General features: G+C 37.4%; 1 protein-coding gene across 5 annotated transcripts in view; it reads right to left on the reverse strand.

Moving 5' to 3' along the window:
• The window catches only part of OSBPL8 (oxysterol binding protein like 8), a 103,808-nt gene that overhangs the window by 59,012 nt on the left and 22,002 nt on the right, over nt 1-22,794 (reverse strand). For 2 of the 5 annotated variants that reach the window (XM_062584677.1, XM_062584685.1), the window contains exons 2-3: nt 11,577-11,683; nt 3,160-3,196 (exon numbers count right to left, since the gene is read on the reverse strand). The exons of 1 other annotated variant lie outside the window; for it this stretch is intronic. In XM_062584677.1, coding sequence (XP_062440661.1) covers nt 3,160-3,196; nt 11,577-11,618 — 79 coding nt within the window. In that variant the 5' untranslated portion in view covers nt 11,619-11,683. Of the gene's footprint in view, nt 1-3,159; nt 3,197-11,576; nt 11,684-22,794 lie in introns of those variants that run through there. 2 more of the 5 variants (XM_062584704.1, XM_062584695.1) reach the window with 2 other exon arrangements.

Genomic DNA, 22,794 nt, shown 5'->3' on the forward strand with positions numbered 1-22,794 from the left:
GTTGCTAATGTGTCCTGCATTTATAATTTGGAAATTGCTAGGCAGGATTTTCAGCTTTAGAGATCAGTTCTCAGTACTCACAATTTAGGGCGTAAACAAGCTCTTCACACTTGGGCTGTACAAAAACATGAACTAAACTAACACCCATATGGTTACAATCTTCAAGGTCACTATTAAATTTGTGCTCCATTAGTCTAAAAAGACTCCTTTCCTACAAAACACTGTCTACATATCCCCTAATATACTATATCTTGTGGCAAGCACTTTGCATGCTTGGGGGCTTAAGATGAACTTCTTAAATCAAGTGGGCTTTTCAAAGAAATCAATCTGTAAAGCTGAAGGATGATTAATAGGGAAGTTTTAGAATTTTCTTTTAAGACAGCATTATAGAAGTGCTAAATAAATGGAACAGATCAGTTAAGAACACACACGTCTATCTGTATTGCAGCAGCCACAAGGAAGGAATTGCCCCTCTACTCCAAAATGCCTCATCCTAATGTTCATAAACACTTGTTTTGGGATGAGGGTGAAGACAAGGAAAGACGCATCATACCTCTGTTAGTTTGAGCAGGTGATAGCAAACAACATTACTAATGAACTTTCATCTCTTTCTGCAAAAAAATAATGACCCACTTTTTATATATGCTTCTGTAATCACAACTGTAAATCAGCAGGACCTTCAGTGGTTGGACCTCTCTGTACAAATATGTCTTAAGCATTTGATGGTAGGAACTCTGGAACCTCAGAAGTCTGATGGCCAGAAACAAAGAAAGTAATTTCAATGTGACAGGAATAAGTACTTGGAAAGAGAGAATTATACTAATAGTAAATCTGAGTTAATAAACCTGAGTTTTCAAGATGCCATTAAATCAAACATCCACCACCTGGAAGAGGATCTTTTCCAGGCAGTAGGTTTAGTTATTGCATACTAATAGATAAAATAACTATTTGGAAAAGCTCCTTGGCTGCCAATTTTATGAACTCTCTAAATTTACGGTATATACCCAAATCATCCATTCACTGACAAATATTTGATGGTCTCATAGCTACTTTCAAAGTCATTAACAACATATGAATTTACCCTTGAATTTCAGTATATTTAACAGAAAAAAAAGCCAGCAATGATACTGAAAGTGAGTAATGGTCATTTACTCTTCTGGCCTTGCATACTTGTGAAATTAAAGTCAGCATCAATTACTAAATGAGGAACCTAGTCAAACATTTTACTTCTCATTTGCCCAAAATATCAAACTGAAATTTCGTTTTGTTCTCAGCTGTCTGCAGGTACTTGTAGTAAGATCTCAATACATAAAACAAAAGTTGTAAGGTTCAAAAACATTATGTAGTTTTTGACTAATCTTTAAAGTATTCTCACTTCATAATGAGTCTCAGCTGCTTGATCAGATCAGATCTTTGTAACATACAGATCCAAAAGATGACTGGGAAACTTCTCACACTTCATTTTTCCAAGGTTTCACATGTCATCTTTGCTACTTAAGAGATGGATTTGGTAGACATACACTCAATCCATCCAAAAAATACGAACTACAGTAGCATTGTCAACCATTCCTTTCCTTCAAACCTCTCAAACAAAATGGTGCTGTATTTTAAGCCCTTGGATCAGGCTTTGGAGCACTCATCCAAAATGCAGAAGACCTCAGTTCAACCATTCTTTTACCTGAATGGTTTAAAGACGTATCATCCATCTCCTCGAAAATGAGCACTGGGTTATTTTGGAGAGGGAACATGAAGTATTATAACATCAAAGTCTCCCTATGATTCTTTGTAGGGCATATTTCAATACCAACAGAACTATTAGAGATGGTAATATATACTTTGTTCAGTTCCTTCATTTTGGCCATCAAATTACTAATTTATAGTTTGCAGTAAGATTCATGCGTCAGAAGGAACACAAATTGGAGTCTTCACAGCCATGGGAAAAAAAAAAAAATCTGAAATGGCAAATTCCCAATTCTTTTATATCTATAATGAGAAAGTCAAAATGCCTATGCTCTTGAAAATAGTACAAGGACATTCGAATTAAGAATAGGGTTATTATAATTCAATTTTGTATTATTTCTGAATGTCTATAATCAGCAGTATCAACTCTACTTGATAAAAAACTGAAGTTGGTAAATTGAAGTATTATTTCCCTTTTTATTCTTCCAGGTAGCTTTTAAAAGCTCTATTTTCAGACATCTGCTAGTACTTTTTAAGCTTTAGCTTTCATCAAAAACAACTTCAAGACTTGAGAAAAAAGGAGGTTTCAGGAAGCATGAGTGTGTGCGAACACATCGGTGCACTCTAGTAAATATCAGTTTTTCAGGTTGAATATTTGTATTGCATACTTGTCTACCATAAAAGATTGTGAACTTCTTGCAAGCAAAGTCTGTGCAGACTTCTTGCACCTCCAGTCTATGGCTCACAAGAAGAAAGGGAATCTGGAGATGCCATGAACTGCACCCTTAATTTACAGAAGAGGCCAATAGCAGCCTACAGATATATTCGCAAAACAGAATGAAAAATAGCTTAAATTTGTTCTCTATAGCTACTGTAGAAGAAAGGAGACGCCTACATTAATCTGAAAAAAAGATAAGGTTAGTACAACAACAGAAAGAATTCCAGTGAGAAAACCAAAAGAGTAGTTAAGAATGTGTTAACTAGTTTTTTCTTCATCATTTTTAACATTAAGAGTATGCCTCACTGACAAGTGCCCTTTAGAAAATCAAGCCTCCAACAAGTGCATGTAAGCTAAGCAGACAGCCCACAGCAACAGATTAGAGACTCACCATGCTAGGCACTCAAAAAAATGTAGTAAAGGGGAAATGTTTCCATTTCAGACTGATAAATATAACCATATCATATTGCAACAGGTAACTTAAATATTTATGATCGTGACTGGAAGAGGCAAGGAATAAACATTTCCCACTTTGAAAAAAAAACAATAAACAAACCTGAAAGAAGTATTTAGATACTAATGAATATTTTGCCAGGAAGAATACTTTTCCAACAATTAATTTTCACTATCTTCAGCTTCTCAATTAGAAAACAGAAAAAACTGTAACACTTAGCCCAGCAGCCTACCTGAAAACCTGAAAGGATATGTTAGCTATTACAAACATATATCCAAACATACTGTAGGAAAGGAGAGTCACTTACTTGATGGTCCATGAGAGTCTCTGATATCACCATGATGCTGTGCACACATACAATTGAAGAACGAAGAACAGCAAACAAAAAAATCCAGGCCAGGAAGAAGCAAGTGCACAAAAGCAGCAGCAGCGGGAAAGAAGAAGGATAATGAAAACGTGTTAGTTCATAACTAAAACACAACATGCACCTCAGTACTGAAGGCAAGACCTCAGAGACTTAGCTTTTGAGAAATCAAAGTTGAAGCAACAAAACTGACAAATATGCTTATAAAGAAGCCATTATTAGAAGCCATCGTCATATATGGTTAGTAAACAGCAATTGCACCCCAACTGCTAATCTTGAATGGAACTTTTCAATCAGCAATTTAATGCCAAGACAACTTGACACACAGCATACTTTAAGAAATTTTTATCTAGAACATTTTCAGAAGACCAAAGCTCCACAGAAAGAATAATAGAAAATTTCTGAAACTGCTCCACTTTTAAACAAGTGTTTTGGAAACACAGATTCTTAAGTGATCATTAATGTGCAAACACCAACTAATGCCATAGCCAAGAGTAACTGCTTTTGCACACAAACATGAACTTAGAAGCCACAGATTTAGTTCAATTACAACCACAGACAGCATTTTAAATTGCTTAGGAAGCAAGACAAGTAGTGCGGCTTTAAAATTAAAAAGACATTTTGTATCCAAATGTCTCCAAAGAATTGAGTTGTATAAAAAAAAAAATCTCCCTTACTGAAATGCATCAATTATAAGCACTATAGGAGAATAATTACATAGTAATAGTCTGCAAACCCTTTCGACATTTTAGTTGAAACTTTTATGAATCATTAGTACTCAAAGTCACAATCAGGATTCAAGACTGTTCTCAGTGTACAGATGTAAGGTAAAATTGACCTATCCACCTTAAAGGGCTTCCTATCTTCAAGACACATAAATAACAAAGAGAGGAGAAAACAAGCATACTGATCAGCATGAATATACACTTCCTCCTTAAAAATAAAAGGAAACCAAACAGGCTTTAACAAAAAACTTCTCCTCCATTTTCATAGAGAGAAATCCTTGCTGTACTTCAAAGAGGATCTCATTTCACCCCTACGTTATCAGGCTTAAACACTACAGGAACTGGAAAAATCTTAGCAAGCAGGAGTCTCTCGTCTCCTGAATAGTGAAATCACACTCCTGCTCTCAAAATGTGGATTTTTATCCCTCACAACTGCCAGGAGGGGGCGTTAGTGTTAAACCGACATTACAATGTGCAAAGTACTGTAATAAAAATTACAGTGTTATAGTACAAAATATTGGAAAGATAAGGGAACCTTTTTTCAGCATTTTGCACTTTGTTGAAAAGGACTTAAGTAAACAGGAGAAACTAGAATAAAAATACCTTCAAGCATTTATGGTAAACAATCTTCTACTCCTGCCAGAGACTTTAGGTGAAAGAGGGAGATATTAATGAATCAACTCATGAACTTATCGCACAGGTTTAGACACTAGGAAACAGGATGCATTCAAGAATTCAATAGTTTAAGGTAAAGTCTCTTTGGATATATAATGCTACAATACTGCAGACACAGAAGCCACATATATTTGAACTGGACCTGTATCACCCTGTGCTGCTTTTAATATTCAAGAGTATTCTGACCAACGAGAGGAAGGAGAAAGAGGCTGCAGGAACAGCACAGAGATCCAACAACTGGCCGGAGCACTGAGCACCAGGACTCACTGGTCTGCTTTATTTCACACAAGAAGCTGGAAAGCCAGGGCAAAGAACTGGGAAACAAAATTGTTAGCAGATATACAGGGAAAGAACCTCCTGATGCTCAGGCAGCACGTTCGCCACCCACCCATACTCATACACTGAAGACACACAGGGAAAAGCCCGGCAGCAGCTCGTGTCTCACTGTCTGACTTTGGAGCTGTCCTGTCCGGGTTACAACACGACACCCCAGCACGGGGCAACGGGTCACCTAAGACCACGCAGCGACTTCTGTGTAAATATTTTAGCACTGCATAGTTAATCCTGTGAACCAGTACAAACAGCCCCTGTGCCAGAAGCTGAAACACAAGCCTGCCCGACTCTGCCCCATCAGCTCCAGCAAACCCTCCATTTACACCGCTCTGCAGTCCTGGCTGGTTACGCTCCCTCTTCAGGGCTATTACCTGATCCTGTGCATCTATCTAAAACCAGCAGAGTATATACCTCTGAATATGACATGAGACATCAAAATACTGGAATTAGATTGTTTTGGCCACAAAGACCTCTCTACTTTCCAACATCCTTTCACATCTTGTACGATCTGCAATTCATAGCACTGCAGGCTGGGGATTCAGATCCTTAAGGGAACAAAAATGGTAGTTTTTACTACTTCAATTTTATCTTAGAAAAGAATGCCCTCAGGGCATTACTGTATACCATCTCCAAAATTAAGAGAAATACCTATTTAGTTTATTATCAGAGCCAAAACCTATACTTATTTTCACATTTAGTTAAGACAAACTTCCATTATAGAATGAGAAGTTCAGCATAAATCAGTTCACTGTTTCACAGAAAACTTTTCTCTCTACACTAGATTCTGACAACGGAGGTTCCAAATACTATGTTAGATAGCCAGCTCCTGCTGAGGCATACTTAGTTAAAATGTTGCTACCAAAATACACTAAAATATGCACTCTTCCCCATTAGGTTTTTAGATACGCAGGATTGTAAGGGTTAAGAACGGCAAAATAGACCACTGCTAGAGACAGCAACCGTAATTCTGATTGCATACAAGAGTAGCTCTCTGCTTCAGAAAAGTACTATTTTTAGACATTCATTTCTCAGAGGCAAAGCTTATAATAAATGCCATTAAACCTAAAATTACATCTGCCAACTTGTTCTATAAAATAAAATCATTTTTTTTCCGTTAGAGATTAGGGTAAAAGCAGAAACATACGTCTCCTTGCCAGCATGTCTGAACCTCAGAGCACAGAGGATAAATTTGTTAGAAATATATACTAGATCTACAACCTAAACCTATAGTTAAATTGTTAATAGACTTAAAATGCATATTTTAAAGCCAAGCCAGAGTTTTCAGCCTGCTGCATGCAGTCTTTTTCTGAAAGTAGTCTCTAATACGTCCAAATGAGTTTATGATCAATCATATCACTTCTAAATTCTAGATCACTACACCTGTCTGCAAACTTGACAAGTAAAACAGACACAGATTCTATGCTTTAAGGAAAAAAGTATACTTCTATGTATGCTCATATTTTTAAATAGCAAGGATTGACTGTACAAGTTTGTACCAAAGGCAACTTACTTACAAAATACAAGTTTTGGTAAAAGTAAAGCTTACTAGAAAGCTTTCTAAAAAATAAAAAATAAAAATAAAAAAAATAAACATTTAGTAAGAAAAAACAATTGCTTTTTGTCCAAATATTCAAGCAAAAGTGCCTGCTTCCCATGGAATGCTCCAAGCTCTGAACCAACAAAGTTTTGGGGTTTTGTATTTTTTAAGAAAAATGGGCTAGAACTATATCCAAACAGGAACTCAAAACAAGATCTCTAGTATTTTGCATTTGTTTAACAGTGCTTGACTATGAAAAAAAGTTTTCTGAGCTGTCACAACATTTGTCTACAGATACAGTATAAATTAGCCTGAATTACTGCATCAGTTCAGCATTTCCTATAAAATTTCTCTCTCTAGAGTCTGAAATGAGAAGCCCCAAAAAACTATGTAAAACTCTTCCTCTTTTCTCCCTCCCTCCCCACTCTCCCAACAGAAGACAAAAAGCACTTTAGAGAAGTGACATCTTCAGAACAGCTTTTTCAGATACCTCCCAGAAATCCCCAAAAGTACCTGAACTTTGCAGAAAAATGTTGATCAGTGTTTTTCATTCATGTTCACAACTCACATTTTATGAATTTTAATCAGGATGCTAAAAATAAGTTTAAAAAACTTATTTGCCTCTAAAAAAGTGAAGTATTATACAATTTCATAAAATCTAAGGATAAATTTGATCTGAGATTAATTTAAAATTTTATAGAGGTATATATTTCACATTTCAGATGTAGTACATTATGTAGTCTGAAATGCAGCAAATAGTTTTGTTTCAAATTGAGTTCTTCCTGTACAAAGGCATCAGGACAAGAATTTACTGCTGACTTAATTTGCTTATTGATAAATTCAAGTATAATCTGTATGCAGAAAGCACAATACAAAATGCTCACTTCCATCTGAGCTTGTGCTGATTCTACCCAATCTTCAGTTTGCTACATAGTCCAAGGCGAGGATCAGGAGAAAGCAAAAAGACCTTCAATTCATTTACTGATGTGCTACAAATCCATAAAAAAAAAATGTATATACACTACTTTATCTTATTAGATTTCTAGTAGCAGTTTTAAAACTAAGAATTATACATACACAGAATTATACTAAGAATTGTACTAAGAATTATAGTGCACACTTCACTGCACTTTACTACAAACGTAGAAAAATCACTGTCATCATTTGCCCACATAAAATGCATACCCTGAATTACTTGTTCATGTTCTCAGACAGTCAACTTTCTGCCTTAAATACTGGAATAATGAACAACTGTTTTTAAGAAGTGAACCAATCTGTTTCATCTTAATTCTCTGATGTACACAAGCTATGTATTTATATATTAAAAGATGAAAACTCTGTCAATACCTAAAGGAAAGTAAGTACAGCCTACATGCACTAGCCTGTGCTTAACTGTATAATTGAAAACACTGACAACATTAACATTTAAAGTTATATTACATTAGTTTTCTAATCCTCTCATATTTTATCTTTTTGCACTGCAAATACATTCAACTTTTTAGACTATTCCTCAAGCTTTTCACGTCTCCTGAAAAACCCAAACTAACACCAATCTGTCTCTGTTCTGCTACGTCTTTTTACAATCTTCCTATAGGTTTCGGTTCATATCCAGCCTGTAACTAATAGTCCTCTCTCCCGCTTCTGAAGCGATTACCATCTGCTTCTTGCATCTTCAGGCCTCTAACGCATCACATTTAATAGCTTTACTTCAAGTATCATGCTCTTTCTTGAACCACGGTAGGTCCGAAACATGCTTTTTTCTTCACATCTGCTAATAAAGTTTAATTTTACTCCAATTTCACCTCAATTTGGAATCAATTACCTTTCTAGTAACACTATCTACTCCCACCTGCCTGATTTCAGGGAATGGGTAAGGTTGGAAGGGACCTCTGGAGATTATCTACTCCAATCTCCCTGCTCAAGCAGGGTCACCTAGAGTACCTGTGATTTTTCCACATACAAGTAATTCATCATCTAATTTTTATTCTTTCATTCACTTAATCTGTACCATCCATCACCCTATAAAGCATGCATTTTGAGTTAAGGATCACATTGACATCTGAACAACAAAGAATTAAACTCATCAGAAGACATGATATCTTGCTAGATGGTGTAAAAAATTGTCCCTCTATGGGGACAAGACTGTTGGGAAGGGGAAAAAAAAATCTCCCAAACACTAAAGCTAGAGGCAGTGGTTTGTCAGGTTTTTCAAACTTGTTTCTTTCCTGTATAACTAAAGACATTTAGAAAAGGAGTTAAGATGCATGTGTAAATAAAAATGATTTATTTGCCCAAAGCAACAACAGAAGAGCAGAGACAGCAATATCCATCTACCAAGGAGATAAAAGCAGAGGAAAAAAAATAAAAACACCAAAGGAACTGAAGTCTAGTTTAAATATTGAAGTACAAGTTTAACTTCCTTAACCATCAGCTTTTTGCACAAATCTGGCTTATATTTCTTTCATAATTTGCTCATTCAGAACACATCTCAACTCCTTTACTTCCCCTACCAGTCTTGCTATTAAAAACATTTTAATCAATTTAGGATATTTAACTCTCTCATCTGCCCTGTGTTCCACCCATGTTCACAGCAGTTCTGTAAAGCACCATGGAAAAGATGTCACCAGCTCAGTTATACTCTCACAGATCTGATCATCATCAAGAAAGCTGAAGCAATAGAAAATTGCTCCTAATCAAAAAAGGCAAGTCAGTACAGGCTGTTGTATTCTTCATTTCCAAATTACTGTCATTAAGTAAAATTAAGTACACATTAAGATATATCCAACTTTATCCTTTATAAGCTTTGAAAGTAATAGCACAGAACTAACCAGAAAAGCAGCTCAGAACACTATTTTTTTAAAGCCATGGTAAAGGTGTTGTAAATGATATAAAATTCAATTCTCCAAAATATGCATTTAAAAATGAAGATATGCCACAAAATACTAGAATACATAGTACTGGTAAGGTTGGAAGGGATCTCTGGAGATCATCTAGTCCAACCCTCAAACGAGTGGCCCATATGGGGATCAAACCCATGACCTTAGCATTACTAGCACCACACTCTAACCAACTGAGCAAATACAAAGCTTTAGTAGAATGAAACAAGAGAAAACAGTGAAAGGAGAAAAGGCAATTTTGATCACAAGGTATTGGACTGAACTCTGGAAGTCTGTAATTAATCATTTCTTTTGTAGTAAACCCTCTGTGTAACCTAAGCTATAGATCACCTACAGATATTGAAGTGAAGGAAACAATAATCTACCTAAATTTCAGGAAAAAAAACAAACAGGCACCAAATCAACTACTGAATATAACTATTTAGAGTACTGAGATAATCTACATCTGCTTTGAAGAAGCAAGCTGTTTACACTTTGCAAAAATGCAGGTGTTGTGATTGTGAATAAGAGTCAAGGTTTCTTTGGAGTTCAAGAACATAAATCACAGTGTACAGAATTGTAGCAAAAGAAACAAAATTAAGAAAAAAAAATCAAAAATACAAATTGTTGTATTGAAGGTTCAGGCATTGAAATTCAACAGTGAGCCTTTATGTTCCAAATCTTCAGCTCTAAGGTGTAAACAGCAAATCTAGTGTCTTCGAATAAAGAAGATGTGGGTTAAACCCATTCTAGTCACCATTTGAACACAAACACAATCCTTCAAAAATTATTTAGAACTCTGGAAAGTGTCACGGTTTTCATGCACTCAGGATTTTCAAAATTATTAGGCCCAATCTCTCTTCAAACTAGATATGCTTACTTTTGAGTATTTCTGTTTCAGTATTATCTATTGAGTACAGCAGACCAAGTAAATTAGATATTCCAGATAAACATTCAAAAATATTTTAACAATTGTAGTACAAAAGAGTACAACTCTACATTGTGTCTGCAATTATGATATGCAGTTATCCAAACTAAATGATAAAGTGCATACTTGGAATAGCCAGTCACACCAGACCAACTTTTAAAAAAGTTAATTCTGAGAAGATACCCCAGGTACCTGTGCATGTACAATGAAAGGCAAATCTATCTTTACACGTTGCATTCTTCTCAAACAGACTCAGTAATGTATAGACCCTCATTTAAAGATACTCTCTTAAAATGTTGTTACTGGGAAGACATGTCAAATACAACAGGAATAGTAAGTTTCAAGATACCTTTAAGTTTCTTGTAAACAGGTAATTTTTTATTTATATAATAATGAGCATAGTAACTGAATTTTTAAAATATATTTTTACACAGTAGACTTCTAGCATTTTGCGCAAGGCATATAGAACATTCGTGCTGTAACAAATCGATGAACTTTATTACAAAAAAGGCCAAGAATTTTTTTAGCACACTGCAATACAACTTACCTCCAAATTCATCATTACAAGTACCTAATTACTGTTTTTATTTTATCAAATGTATAGCTTCATTTATTAGTTGAACTATCATAAAGAGGTTGTCACTAACGAAGCGTTGAACCTGAGCTTCATTTCAATTACAGAAAAAATATTCTGCATTTTTGAGATAGTGCTTGATAAAGAAAGCAGCTTTGGAAAGAAAAAAAAATTCCCATTTCAGTTATGAGAGTGCTTCCATGTGACACAGTTTACATAAAAATTAAGTTCTTAATTAACATCAATATTAAAATAATTAAGACATGTCACAGTACCCACTGGCCCTTTTTTTAAGCACAATTTGGGGGAAAAAAAACAGATGGCATTTTCACCGCTTCAGACAGTTTATAATCTGCACAGATTATTGTTACACTTGAAGTGATCCTGAAAGTCAGTAATTATCACTCCTCCTTCCTTTTCTTGTTTTTCCATAGCTAATAATTAATGAAATGCTGATTAGCAAAACTGACAGGAATACCTTCTTTGTTTGGGACTCAGACATCAAGTATAAAATCCAGAAAACAAATGTTTTCTGACATCTAGCCTTCTTGCCATCAGAATCCAGTAAATTATGCTGCAGAACATTCCAAATGCATTTACCAGAAAAAAGTCAATTCAAAGAAAATCAGAGCCAATTCAAGGTTTAACCCTTCCGCTGCACAAGTATCTTTACTTTCATGTGAACACGTAAAGCTGTGTTTAAATTACTCACTGAATTTCTATCAAGTTCCCCATCAACCAAAACAGTCTCCATGCTGAAAGAGCTTGTCTCCGTCTCTTCTTCAATTAGAGTTCTTCCATCCTGCTACTCAACATATGCTGGAGAAGGGGTGGAAAAAAAAAAAAAGAGAGAGAGAGAGAGAAGAGAGAGAAAGAAGAAAAGAGAAAAGTCACTTTCAATGGCTGGAATCAGTTGAAGACGCCTATCCCTCCTACTAACTAAGAGAGTAAACAGTTGTCTATGCTATGCTGTCTGTATAGAGTTCCTTTCAAAGCATACACATTACCTGTGAAAAATCAACTTATTAGGAATGGAAAGATCAAATCCAATCAAAACAACCAAAATAAGAGTTATTCTACACACATCCTCACCAAGGAGCTTCTACTTTTAACCACGTTTGCTTCAAATAGATATGCTGAAAAAACAGAACAAAAAAAAAAAAACACACATTTTTTCCCCTTTATTTCCTCTCAGTTGCAGACCCTACCAGCAGCACACCGCTCCCACTCAACAGACACACACATGCACACACAACGGTTCAGAATAAAAAGCTATCTGAGAGCGCTCCAAATCCATTAATTTAGAACTTCTCAATGTCATTTCAAAAACAGTTTCGAGAGGCAAAATGTGACCAAATCACAGAAATTAAGTCATTTGTGTTAAACAGCACCACGTGTGGGAGACTTGGCATTCATCTCACTATCAGAGCAGCAGAAGCTAGAAAACACTACCTTATTCTCTGGACATTTCCTATCTACTTTTTTTGATAGAGAACAAAAGTTGCAATAATCTTTAGTACCCACACCATGCCTACAGGCACTGGAGAGGCAAGAAATTGCTCTGCAATCAAACAAAACTCCACAGGGCGGGAGGGGGGAGGAAACACATTCCTTAACCATTCAAGCAGTGCGCTTGGCAGACGCCGCAGAGATGCCCTCCACGGCCCTCTGCTCTACCCCTCTCCCCCAGGCTCCAACCAGGGGAAGATGCAAGAGCCAGGGCTATAAGCTGGCCTATCCAAAACAGGAAAAGCCAGCATCCTGCAGTGGAAAAAACACCCTGCGCCTCACCGCCCCTTAGCCATGCCTGCCCTTCTGTCACGCCAAAAGGGCAGAGAATCAGCCCAAGAAGTTTTACAGTTTGTCTTTTTTTTGTTTGGTTTTTTGTTTTGTTTTGGAGTAGGGGGAATGGGGGCTGCGTTAGTTTTTGCTTCGCTGCTGGCTTATTTCCACTTAAACACGCGTGCAAGGAAGGGCTTCAGCTCAGGGTAACGGTACACACACACTGGGGCTGGGCACAAGCAGTGAGGAAAACCCGGGGAGATGGCAGGAGGCAGCCAAGCCCTCCCCGAGGAGTTGCCCGCAGGAGGATGGCGGGAAGGAGAGAGGAAGGGAGGGAGAGGAGGAGAACACACCCCAAAGTCACACAACCCAAAGCCTGCCCGAGGAAACCTGCATGCATGAAAACACATCTCACTATAAAGAGCCACCATTTGTTCAACCGTTTGGAAGTTTTAATTATCATGTTTTCTGTTCTCATATTACATGAAATACATTTGAATCAAAATTCCCATGGGAAGAGCAGATTGTAATTACAGCAAATTACCATAACACACACCACTAAAACATAAAAAGAAAAAAGTTAACGAAAAACTTTAAGAACAAAAAGACACTGTACGATGTAATGCTTAAGAAATTGTAAATTTTATTGTTCCCTGTGGGTCAGTTCAAAGAAACAAAGAGGGACTTGCTCAGCTACCTGAGTAAGTATTGAGATGGCACATAACTGAAAAATATATGGCTAAAAGTTTTCTTTTAAATTACAAACAGTACATGTTCTGAGGAAGATTATTGGAAATTGTTAGTTTAAATTACTACGATAAAAGACAACACTACTACAGAAAAAGGATTATTTGTTTTTGCAGATTTCCATAATTGTCACGCACTCCAAGTTGTGCCTTCCGCACAATACACAGGAAATTCAGATCAGCAAGACCGAATTTCATCAAGTGTTTGTTTGTTTAAATGTCTCTTGGAGGTTGTTTTATTCCCTCCTCGCTACTTCATGTCCTATTATTAGCAGGCTACTCAGCAACACCAGGCTGGCTGCATGCATGTTCGATTTACGGAAACATTAAGCACTGTTAAATGGGATAAAAACTGAGCAACATTGCAAAGAGATGTATACACTGATATTTAAAGCAGCTAGTTAGCCCTTCTAGTGATGAGAACCCACCGCTATTCCCTGTTATCCAAATAAACAGATCTTTCCTGCCACAGAAACATTCACCCTTAAAGACAAGAAGTGTGTTTACAGCTTTCTATTTTAAACAGACATTTTAAACTCAGCTTTTATTGTCGACACTCCTGGTGCATTTTAGTCCTCCTTTAGTTTACATAAGCACAGCAGCTACATCCTTCCTCCTTTCAGCCTCCAGAGTAGTAATACCCGACAGGTTCCTTGGGTGGCCTCCTCAGTGGTCACTCGCTTTCCTGGGTCCCAAGAAACTAAACCCAAATGTTTCCAGAACACGAGGCGAGGGGGGGGGGGGGGGCGGAATTCCACCTACCATGCTTAAACATTCACACAGAGTAAAGCAGGTGCAGAAAGGGTAAGGTCTACATTCCCCCATATCACTCAGTATTGAGTGGACAGCAAGTTTGGCTTTTTTGTCTTGGCAAAATGAAGGCCAGAACTGAACAACATTGTTTCTGCAATACGCCAAAGTCAATACCAAGGAGGGAAAAAAGGGATCGAGTGATCTTCTACGGAAGAATGTTGCTAGAAAAGCAACATGCAAATAAGCAATTAACTTCAAGAATAAATTTATTCTGAAAAGTTATAGAATGCCTCTAGCCATCATAGCACCAAGGCTTTGAAACAACTTTCCAGTCAAGGTAGGAAAGGGCAGGGGGTGGTGGAGTGATAGTATTTATTTATTTATTTTTAAATGCAGCCAGATTAGTTTGAGGGGTGCTACCAGTGGAACTCTTTTCCACTCCAATTCACTCAAATATTAAATTTGGAGAGACAACCCCAAATTTAAATCACCATCTCTTTAGCTCTTAGGTGGGAGGGGGAAGGGAGGGTGAGCTCACTTCAGCCATTGATAGGCTTTAGCAACAGTCTTATTTTCAATTAGCTGCACCTTGAAAATAGGAAAATCCTGCTTAGATCTCTGAAGGAAGTAGCTGACAACATGTGCCAGTGAAAGCTACTATTCTACATCAACAGACTCTTATATACCTATCTACATACATGCATGCACAAGTATCTTATGCAACTCCCTACCTTTTCCCAATCTCCACCCATTAAAAAAAAAAAAAAAAAAACACATAAGAGAATGCCTCAGTACTATAATGTTACACAATATTCTCTTATATATAGTTATGCAGTCCACACAGCAATGGCAGCAGAGGTCAGATACCTTGGCAGTCTCAAATGTATCTGTAAGAGCAAGAGTCCCAAATCTTCTGGACACTAAAGGCAAGCCTTTGTACCTTTAGAGATGCATGAAATGGATTTGGTGCTGTTCTGTATTGATTCATGAATTCTGTTAATTAGATTATCAGCACGTTTTTTATAGGGATATGTTCATTCAATCAAATAAAGGGGGTATGAGGAACAAGAAGTCCTTTTTTCTTCCAGCAAAAGAAAGACTGCTCACCAAATACCTTTTTAAAGTTGCTCCAGATCTACTAATGATTTAACTCTGACTCCACAGCAGTACAACTTTATTGGGGGTAGGTTTCTAATATTAAATCAGTATTTCAGTTCACAGAAGGACTCTTCCTTCTTTCCCTTCTTCCAAAAAGATTAGCTTCAGTTTAAATACTTCACTAAGAGAAATTTATCAGAAATCTTAATGCTTAATCACCTGGCTGAGACACTTGCTCCACTACCCGTGGCCTCCTTGCCTCCTGCCCCTTCCTCGCAAGAGTTTCCAAACTTTAGTCAAGGTATAGCTGCAAAGTGAAAGCCACAGAGATGAGCCCTGTATCTGTCAGCTGCTGGTGTGTGTTTCCTTTCTAATCAATGGATTCAAGTTTCTCGAATGCCTGCATACTGTATTACGTAGGTAGGTTTTAGCTCTGTTCAGAAGTCACTACTACCCAGTCATTAGATATCCCATTTGCACTGTGCCACTGCTCCGTGATCTGTTACAGTATCACAGAGAACTTTTGCACTCAAACCTCATGTTTCAGAGGCAAGTGCACGGCCTCATCTGTGACCTGCTAATGTGCTGCACTGAGCGCACAGAAACAGAGAGGCCGGAGCAGCATGCAGCAGCCAGCAGGCACCCGTCCTCTGGGGCTCTGAACTCAGAGCAATCTTGATGCCTCTCTTCCTTTCTTTAAGGCATAGAATAAGTTAATGCACTTAAATTGCCCAGCATGAGTTAATAGCATACTTCAAAATTCTTTAAAATGACAGTGGGATAATATATTTGACTTCAAAGACCAATATGGTGAGAGGAGCAGACAAAGCACAGTAAGAGAAAAACACTGACTATTTACAACGGTATCAGGAAGGGTAAATTCACATAGGTCCTTGCTTGAAAGCAGTCACCACACCAGAAAAATGCTACCCCACAGGATGCAGCTCTCAGGTGTGGTTATCAATGCATTCAAGTTCAGTAAGCCCCATAAAAAAGCTTAATACCTTTGAGAAGGTTATTATGAGTGCCAAAAAAAAGAGGAACTAGTTTCTCAAACATTAATTCAGAGCTAATAGGGAATAGGATCAGTTTTAAGAGATTAAAGAAACTTTAAATCCTGAATCTAACCAGAGTGACCAAACCAAACTCTGCGAATAGTTTGTCATTCGGCAGCCAGGTGCAGTGTCTCAGACAGGAGAGGGTGAAGGCAGTTTCACCTTGGTCATTATGCCACAGACCCTCTGTCATGGTGGAATCCATACCCTGCTTCTCTGAGCAAGTGTCTCAGCTACATGATTAAGCAAAGATTTCTGATAAATTTCTTTAAATTTGGTGAAGTTTTTGAACTGAAGCTATTCTTTTTGGAAGAAGGGAATGAAGTGTGCTTCATTAACAAGTTGCAGATCAGGCCAGCTGCTTGCCCCTGATGTGCCATCATGACATGCTAAGGACTGCACGTTTGTTGAGACAAGTCCTGAAAGAGCAAGAATGGCAGCTCAGGCACTGGTAAAATGGAGTGTGGCCAACAGGGTCAGAAAATGTAAGAGACCTGGAAAAAGATCCTGATAGAAGATTCAAGTCACTGTTTCCCCCACCTCCCAAACTAAGCATCTCATGTGCACTGACAAGAACTAGGAAGAGGTTTTATTTTGCAGTTTCAAAACAAAATTTGAGAGTTGAGTATATTCTAGTTCAATTCCTTTCACTAGGAAGTCATGTGAAATAGGAATGCCAGACAAAACAATGACGTATAGGTAAGGTTATACATGAATAACCACATGGTATGTTAACTCTGAATTGGAGCGTTTAAATGTTCAAGAATCTGCTTATAGGTGTAACCATACTAGATTCAACAACTCCCTCAGTTAGGTCCCCCGAACATTCTGTGCTCATTTAATGCTATAAGACACCAAATACACTCTTGTAAAACACTTCTACCCTGAATTTCATCACCTGCCTTCTCATTTCCTGAATAAACAGTTCATGTGTGAAGAAAGCTTTGCTTCCTCTTTTTCTGTATTGCTGTTTTCAGAAGGAGCAAAACAAGAAGGGTGAAGCGCTAATGAAAGAGCTGAAAAAAAAATCTCTAGTCTAGAAAAAACTTGCAAACTAGCAGCATAATCTAGAACTCTCAGCTGATCCTTTGAGAGTGGCAGATGGCAACAAATACCAGGAAAAGCATAATAGACTTCTGAACAGCCACTGCAACTTAAAAGTTATCTTAAACAGTTGTCCTGCAGGCAAACTTGTCCTGGTAAAAATGAAGGAGTACTGAACAGGCAGCAAGAGCTACCCCCAGCTATGAAAAGCAACAGTCTCAATGCTCAAATCCCAGGTGTTCCAGAGCCATTTCATTAAAATACACTTCAAAGCTTCTTAACCTGCTCCAGTCTTTGTAATGCATATTTTGCAGGACTGTTTCCAAGATTCAAAGTTGGCTCTCTTCATGTTAAAGATGGCCATTTCTTCAGGTAAGGGTGTCTCATTACCTGGACCACTAGTCGCTTTGCCTCTGCAAGCTAGTTTTATCTAGGGCTCAGTCTAACTTTTGCACATAAGAATGCCAGAGTCACTGGATCACTATGGCTTTTGCATTTATTTAGCTTGAACCAGAAAATACTCATGATGCTTCCTAAAGCATTCTAAGATTCAAAAAAAAAAAATCTGTTCTGCTTTGTTGTGATGACACAGGAAAAGAATATTTAACCAAGCCTCACACAGCCAAATACAAAATTTTAACATTTTGAGATGTTGGGGCAGGGGTTGCTCTCTTCTCATATTTTGTAGATTTTATTTATATCTTCCATTGCTGCTACTTTAAATATAGTTTTCTAAAGTTTGTTGGCTTCATTTAGTTTTATTAACATATGAACTTGTTTTTATCAGAGTAGTTGTGGCTTGCGGTTGACAGGCACTTCACTGATATTGAGGATAGATGCACGCATAGAAAAGAAAATTTAGGACTACATCTATAACTAGCATTTGAAGAATAATACTGCTTTTCTAAAATATAAAGGCGAACACAGATGTTTACCTGCACATTTTAACAAGCACAATACACCCTTACTTTTAAGTTAGCAGTTTGAACAATGTTTTGTAATTGTTTTATTTTTATAATCCAGCCTGCAGAACAGAGCAGAAAGTCACAAAGAACATTGAACAGGATTACCACATAGGGGACTTGCAAGTGATCCTGATGCCAGTTCCCTCCTCAAATTATTTATATCAGAGTGACATGACAAATTCGATCACTTCAATTTAGAAGATCCTTCCTTTCTTCTAATGGTGTCAGAAATTTTCTTTCACAACTGTAAATGTATTACCAGTAGTCAGACACATCCAGCTAGGCAACTGATATTCATCTAGTTAGTGATTTGCATTAGAAGCAAAGATGCTCCTGTTAATAGCTCAGAAGAAAAAAAGGAGAAAAAGAAAAAAAAAAAAAGATAAAAGTTGTCTACTGTGATACCAGTTGGTACTCCCCCACAGTTTCTTCTTACCTCTAGCTTTGAAAGCAACTTCAGACTGCATGTTCTCCCAGACACAGCTGAAGGAGATGCTGAGGTTACTAGCATCCAGCACCGGTCCTGGTCTCCTCTCTCCCCCTCGGAGGCCACTGCCTTCCAGTCCTGTCTGGGTTTGTGCCTGTGCAGGCACTCCCAAACCTGCTTCTGTCAGAGGCTGCCACATTATTCTCAGGGTATTTAAACAAACATCTCTCAAAGCACAAAGCATTTAAACTGAGCTAGGCCAAGGAGATACTTTGCACTTGCTTTTCTGCTTGCAGATCTCACATAGCAATCATTAAAAAAAAAAAAAAACCACACCCACTACCTAAAAAAAAAAAGCAAACCCACACCATCTGAGAGGCACCCTCCCAACCTACCTCAGCTTCTGCCACAACAATTGGTGCAGCTGTGGACCACAGACTCACCCAGCAGTGATGAGAAACCAATGTAGGAAACAAAAGGAGTCAAGCCAAAAGGAAAAGGAAAAGCAATTCCTTTGTTTAAGGAATTTCTGAAGTGAAAAAGTAAGATAAGTCAGCAGAGATGTTTCCATAGACAAGATGGATAGGTGGAAGAACAGTTCCTTCCGTTTCTGATGCCAAAGTGGAATCAGTTGCAGTTCTGAGATACTGAGACAGATCTGAATTTCCTTTACACAGAACTTTCCAAAATAAAATCCAACTTTGCTCTTCTTAAAAGGAACGTTTTTCTCGTTCCCCCTTACTAGACTACTGTCAACAATACACAAACATAGATTCAAAGCATTAAAAAAAATAAAAAAGGGGATACTTACAATTTCCAACCTATGAAAAGTACTTTAATCATGTTAGTATCAGAACTAATTCATCATGCTGGAAAAACTACATAGGGACATGAAAAAAAATTACTTCAATACTTCAAAGTACAAAAACCATCTTCAGTAATGAAACTGCCTAAACACCTTGAATAGAATATAACTACAGATACAGAGACATTTGTATTCTTGACCTTCGTAAGGAATAAAGTTTCCAAGACAGCTATCCTGACACTACACTGCAGAATTAGTCACTCATATCACAAATCAGTGAACTGTCAACTGTCAGATAAACTGTATCAGCTGACTAGATGAGTACTATTTACCTGTTATAAAGGAAGTAAAGGAAATTAGCTTAAACCACTAGGAAGCTGCTGTATCTTGGAAATTGTAATGACTTTACCTGGTCGCATAGGCATGATCATGAGGACAAATCACTGCCCTATCAAGGCTATTCCAATTGGTTTCCAGTATTATTTTTCTCTGCCTTAAGCAAACACAAGATTCTAGCTTGCAACAATTTCAGAGCATGTACTTGGTCTGACATTCTTACACCTTTTGCTTACTGGGATTGTACAAACAAGTTCAAGTTTTAATGTGAACATCAAACAATTATCTCAGACATCACAGCACGCATCTCTTATGTTGCAGTATCATCCATGCTTTAAAAAAGAAAAGCAGTCTGCATTGCTGGGGAAAGGACAATATTTTTCCAAGACTCAGCCCAAAAGATTACAGAGTTTTTTGCTTAGGAGAATTACCTACTTTTCTCACAGAGTCTCTCCCCCATATGTCTGGGAGCTACAGATTCCTAGAAAAAAAAAAAGGGAATGGCAGTCTGCCTCAAAACAAAAGAGCATTTCTTACTGGATTCCTTCACGCAACTAATAAATATAAAAGAGCAGTTAAGATTTGTTTCATTTCACACTGTCATTTTCATTTCTACCTGTACAAAAGAAACTTTTAGTCTCATAAAGGGCATGGGGGGATGGAATTGGTTCAGAGTACTGAAAAAAATCCCAGAACATTGTTTAGCTGATTTGCTAAGACCTACTCAAGAAGAATATAATGATTCAAATTCTGAAGAGGCTGCCTTAAACAGTATATATTTAGAACTAACACTGGACTACAGGCTTCCAAAACTCTAACCATGGCAAAGCACTTTTTTTTTTTGTGTTAGTAAGTATTGTTGAGGAAATGCATTAGTCTAAAGAATTTACCCATCTTTTCTCATCCAGAGCTTCCAAAAAAAAAAAAAAAAAAAAAAAAAAATCTACCAGTACAGAACATCCTTTCTTTTGCCAAGCAGTTTAATTTCATCAAAATAGGAACTGAGATTACTTCTCTGGTTCCTGCTAATAAGAACCACAAACACACTTACTGGGGTTCAGTTAGAGAGCAACTATGTTCCTACTTTCTGCTCCAAAGTGAGAAATACAAAATAGAAAAAAAAAAAATCAATACAAGCTTTAAATATTCTTTCATGCTTTTGAACTAAACACACTCAGACAAAATTCAGCTGACTTGTGCTTAGTTGCAATACAGTTATATCATGACTGGGATGTACATTCTAAGAAATGTACATTCTGCAGGACTGAACACGAACATTTCAAACAACAATCTAATGTTTATTTCCAAGTACAACTTAGTTTTCCATATCTTGGCAATAGTGGCTTTTCTTGACACTAATATAGGGTTGATGGCATAAGAGAGACTCTTCATTTGAATTTCCTTCAGCTGGGGCTGGAAGGTAGTTTCCACAATTTCAAGATACAGGATATCTGTATTTGAATTAAAGAACAAAAGGCAGAAAATTATACTGTAATAGGAAAAACCCTAGAACTTCTAATTTGAAGGAGCAGCAGGTTCAAATCAGCAGTGAGAGTATCTGGATTACACATCATGGATTATTAAAAAGATTTAGAAAGTCTAATTTAGATTTCCATTGTTTATGCCAAGGTTACTTCACTGTTTGCCTAATTAAAATGATCTAGCAAACTTAACTTTGGACTTTTATGTATCAGTGCTAACCTATGTTTGCTATTCAAGCAATCTTCTATAGCTTTTTTTAAAAAAAAAAAAGGAAAGAAAAGAAAGAAAAACACTTCATGAACAAGTATTTCAAGTAGCCATTGTATAGACTTAATGAGGACTAAGGCCTTTAGCACTGAACATCCAAGCACATTTTTTTCAAGCAGACGAGTCATTGATGATCAACTTTGTTTTGAAAGCGCTGCAGGAATGCTATACAGCTTTTAACTGAACAGGATGAATCAATAGCATTTAAACCATGTCATCAGGCCCATCACAGCTGTAAAACATGTTATTCTAGACCTGTCAAGGGACATTATATTCACTTTTTGGACAGTTCCCTTTTTTTCCTCACCCATCTTCAAACAAAATAAGATGTCCCCCATGAAGTTTCTTTGGTTAATGAGAAGTGCTTAACCTACCACAATGAGCAGCTATGGAAGAAACACATAGTCAAGTGACTTAACGTAACTGCAATTCACAGCCCTCAAAAATCAACTTGATATTCTTGCCTAATACAAGTTAAGCAGCAGCTCACACTATTTGCACTAACAATGTATATAGTTTCTGCCAGAGCTGAAAAAAGAATCCAGCCCTCTCCTAGATCAATGCTGCATAAGTTAAACTTACATGCTGTGCTATCCATTTCTGACAAGCAGAGTGCCTTCTGCTCCCAGTACCAAGAGGAGGTACCAGCATCCTTAGTAGCAAGAAATCCACACCATGATTCAGAGTACATTTAGTGTTCTCCTTTAGGGACTAACTCATTCAAGCAGAAAAGAAAATGTGATGATACTGGTAATAGAATTTTGTTCCTGCTGGACCACAAAAAATTTGTGAGTTCACTTACCATGTAACCAAGACAGTAAGTCATTTGAAATATTCCAGAAAACAACTACTACTACAGAGGAAAGGCTGGTAAGCTAAGACAGAGGAAGTGTTGCTCTGTTGAGGGCCTGGGAGCATTGGATGGACAAGCAAGTCTTTCCTCTTCTGCCCAGTCTGGTCCAATACTGGAAATTCTGTTTCCCATAAAAACAGGTCAACAGAGTAGTCAGAGAGCGCTCCCCTTAAATCACCTGCTCAAATCATCTGATGAACCATGCAATTCAGTAGAACTGAGTAATGTGAAGTTTTGAACCCTGCTTCCCCACCATCTTCTACCTCCTCCATGATCAGCTAGCTCAGGGAAGCAAGAATAGCATGAGGCAGGGGGCA

Source organism: Rhea pennata, chromosome 1 (assembly GCF_028389875.1).
Source record: "Rhea pennata isolate bPtePen1 chromosome 1, bPtePen1.pri, whole genome shotgun sequence".
Classification (NCBI taxonomy): domain Eukaryota; kingdom Metazoa; phylum Chordata; class Aves; order Rheiformes; family Rheidae; genus Rhea; species Rhea pennata.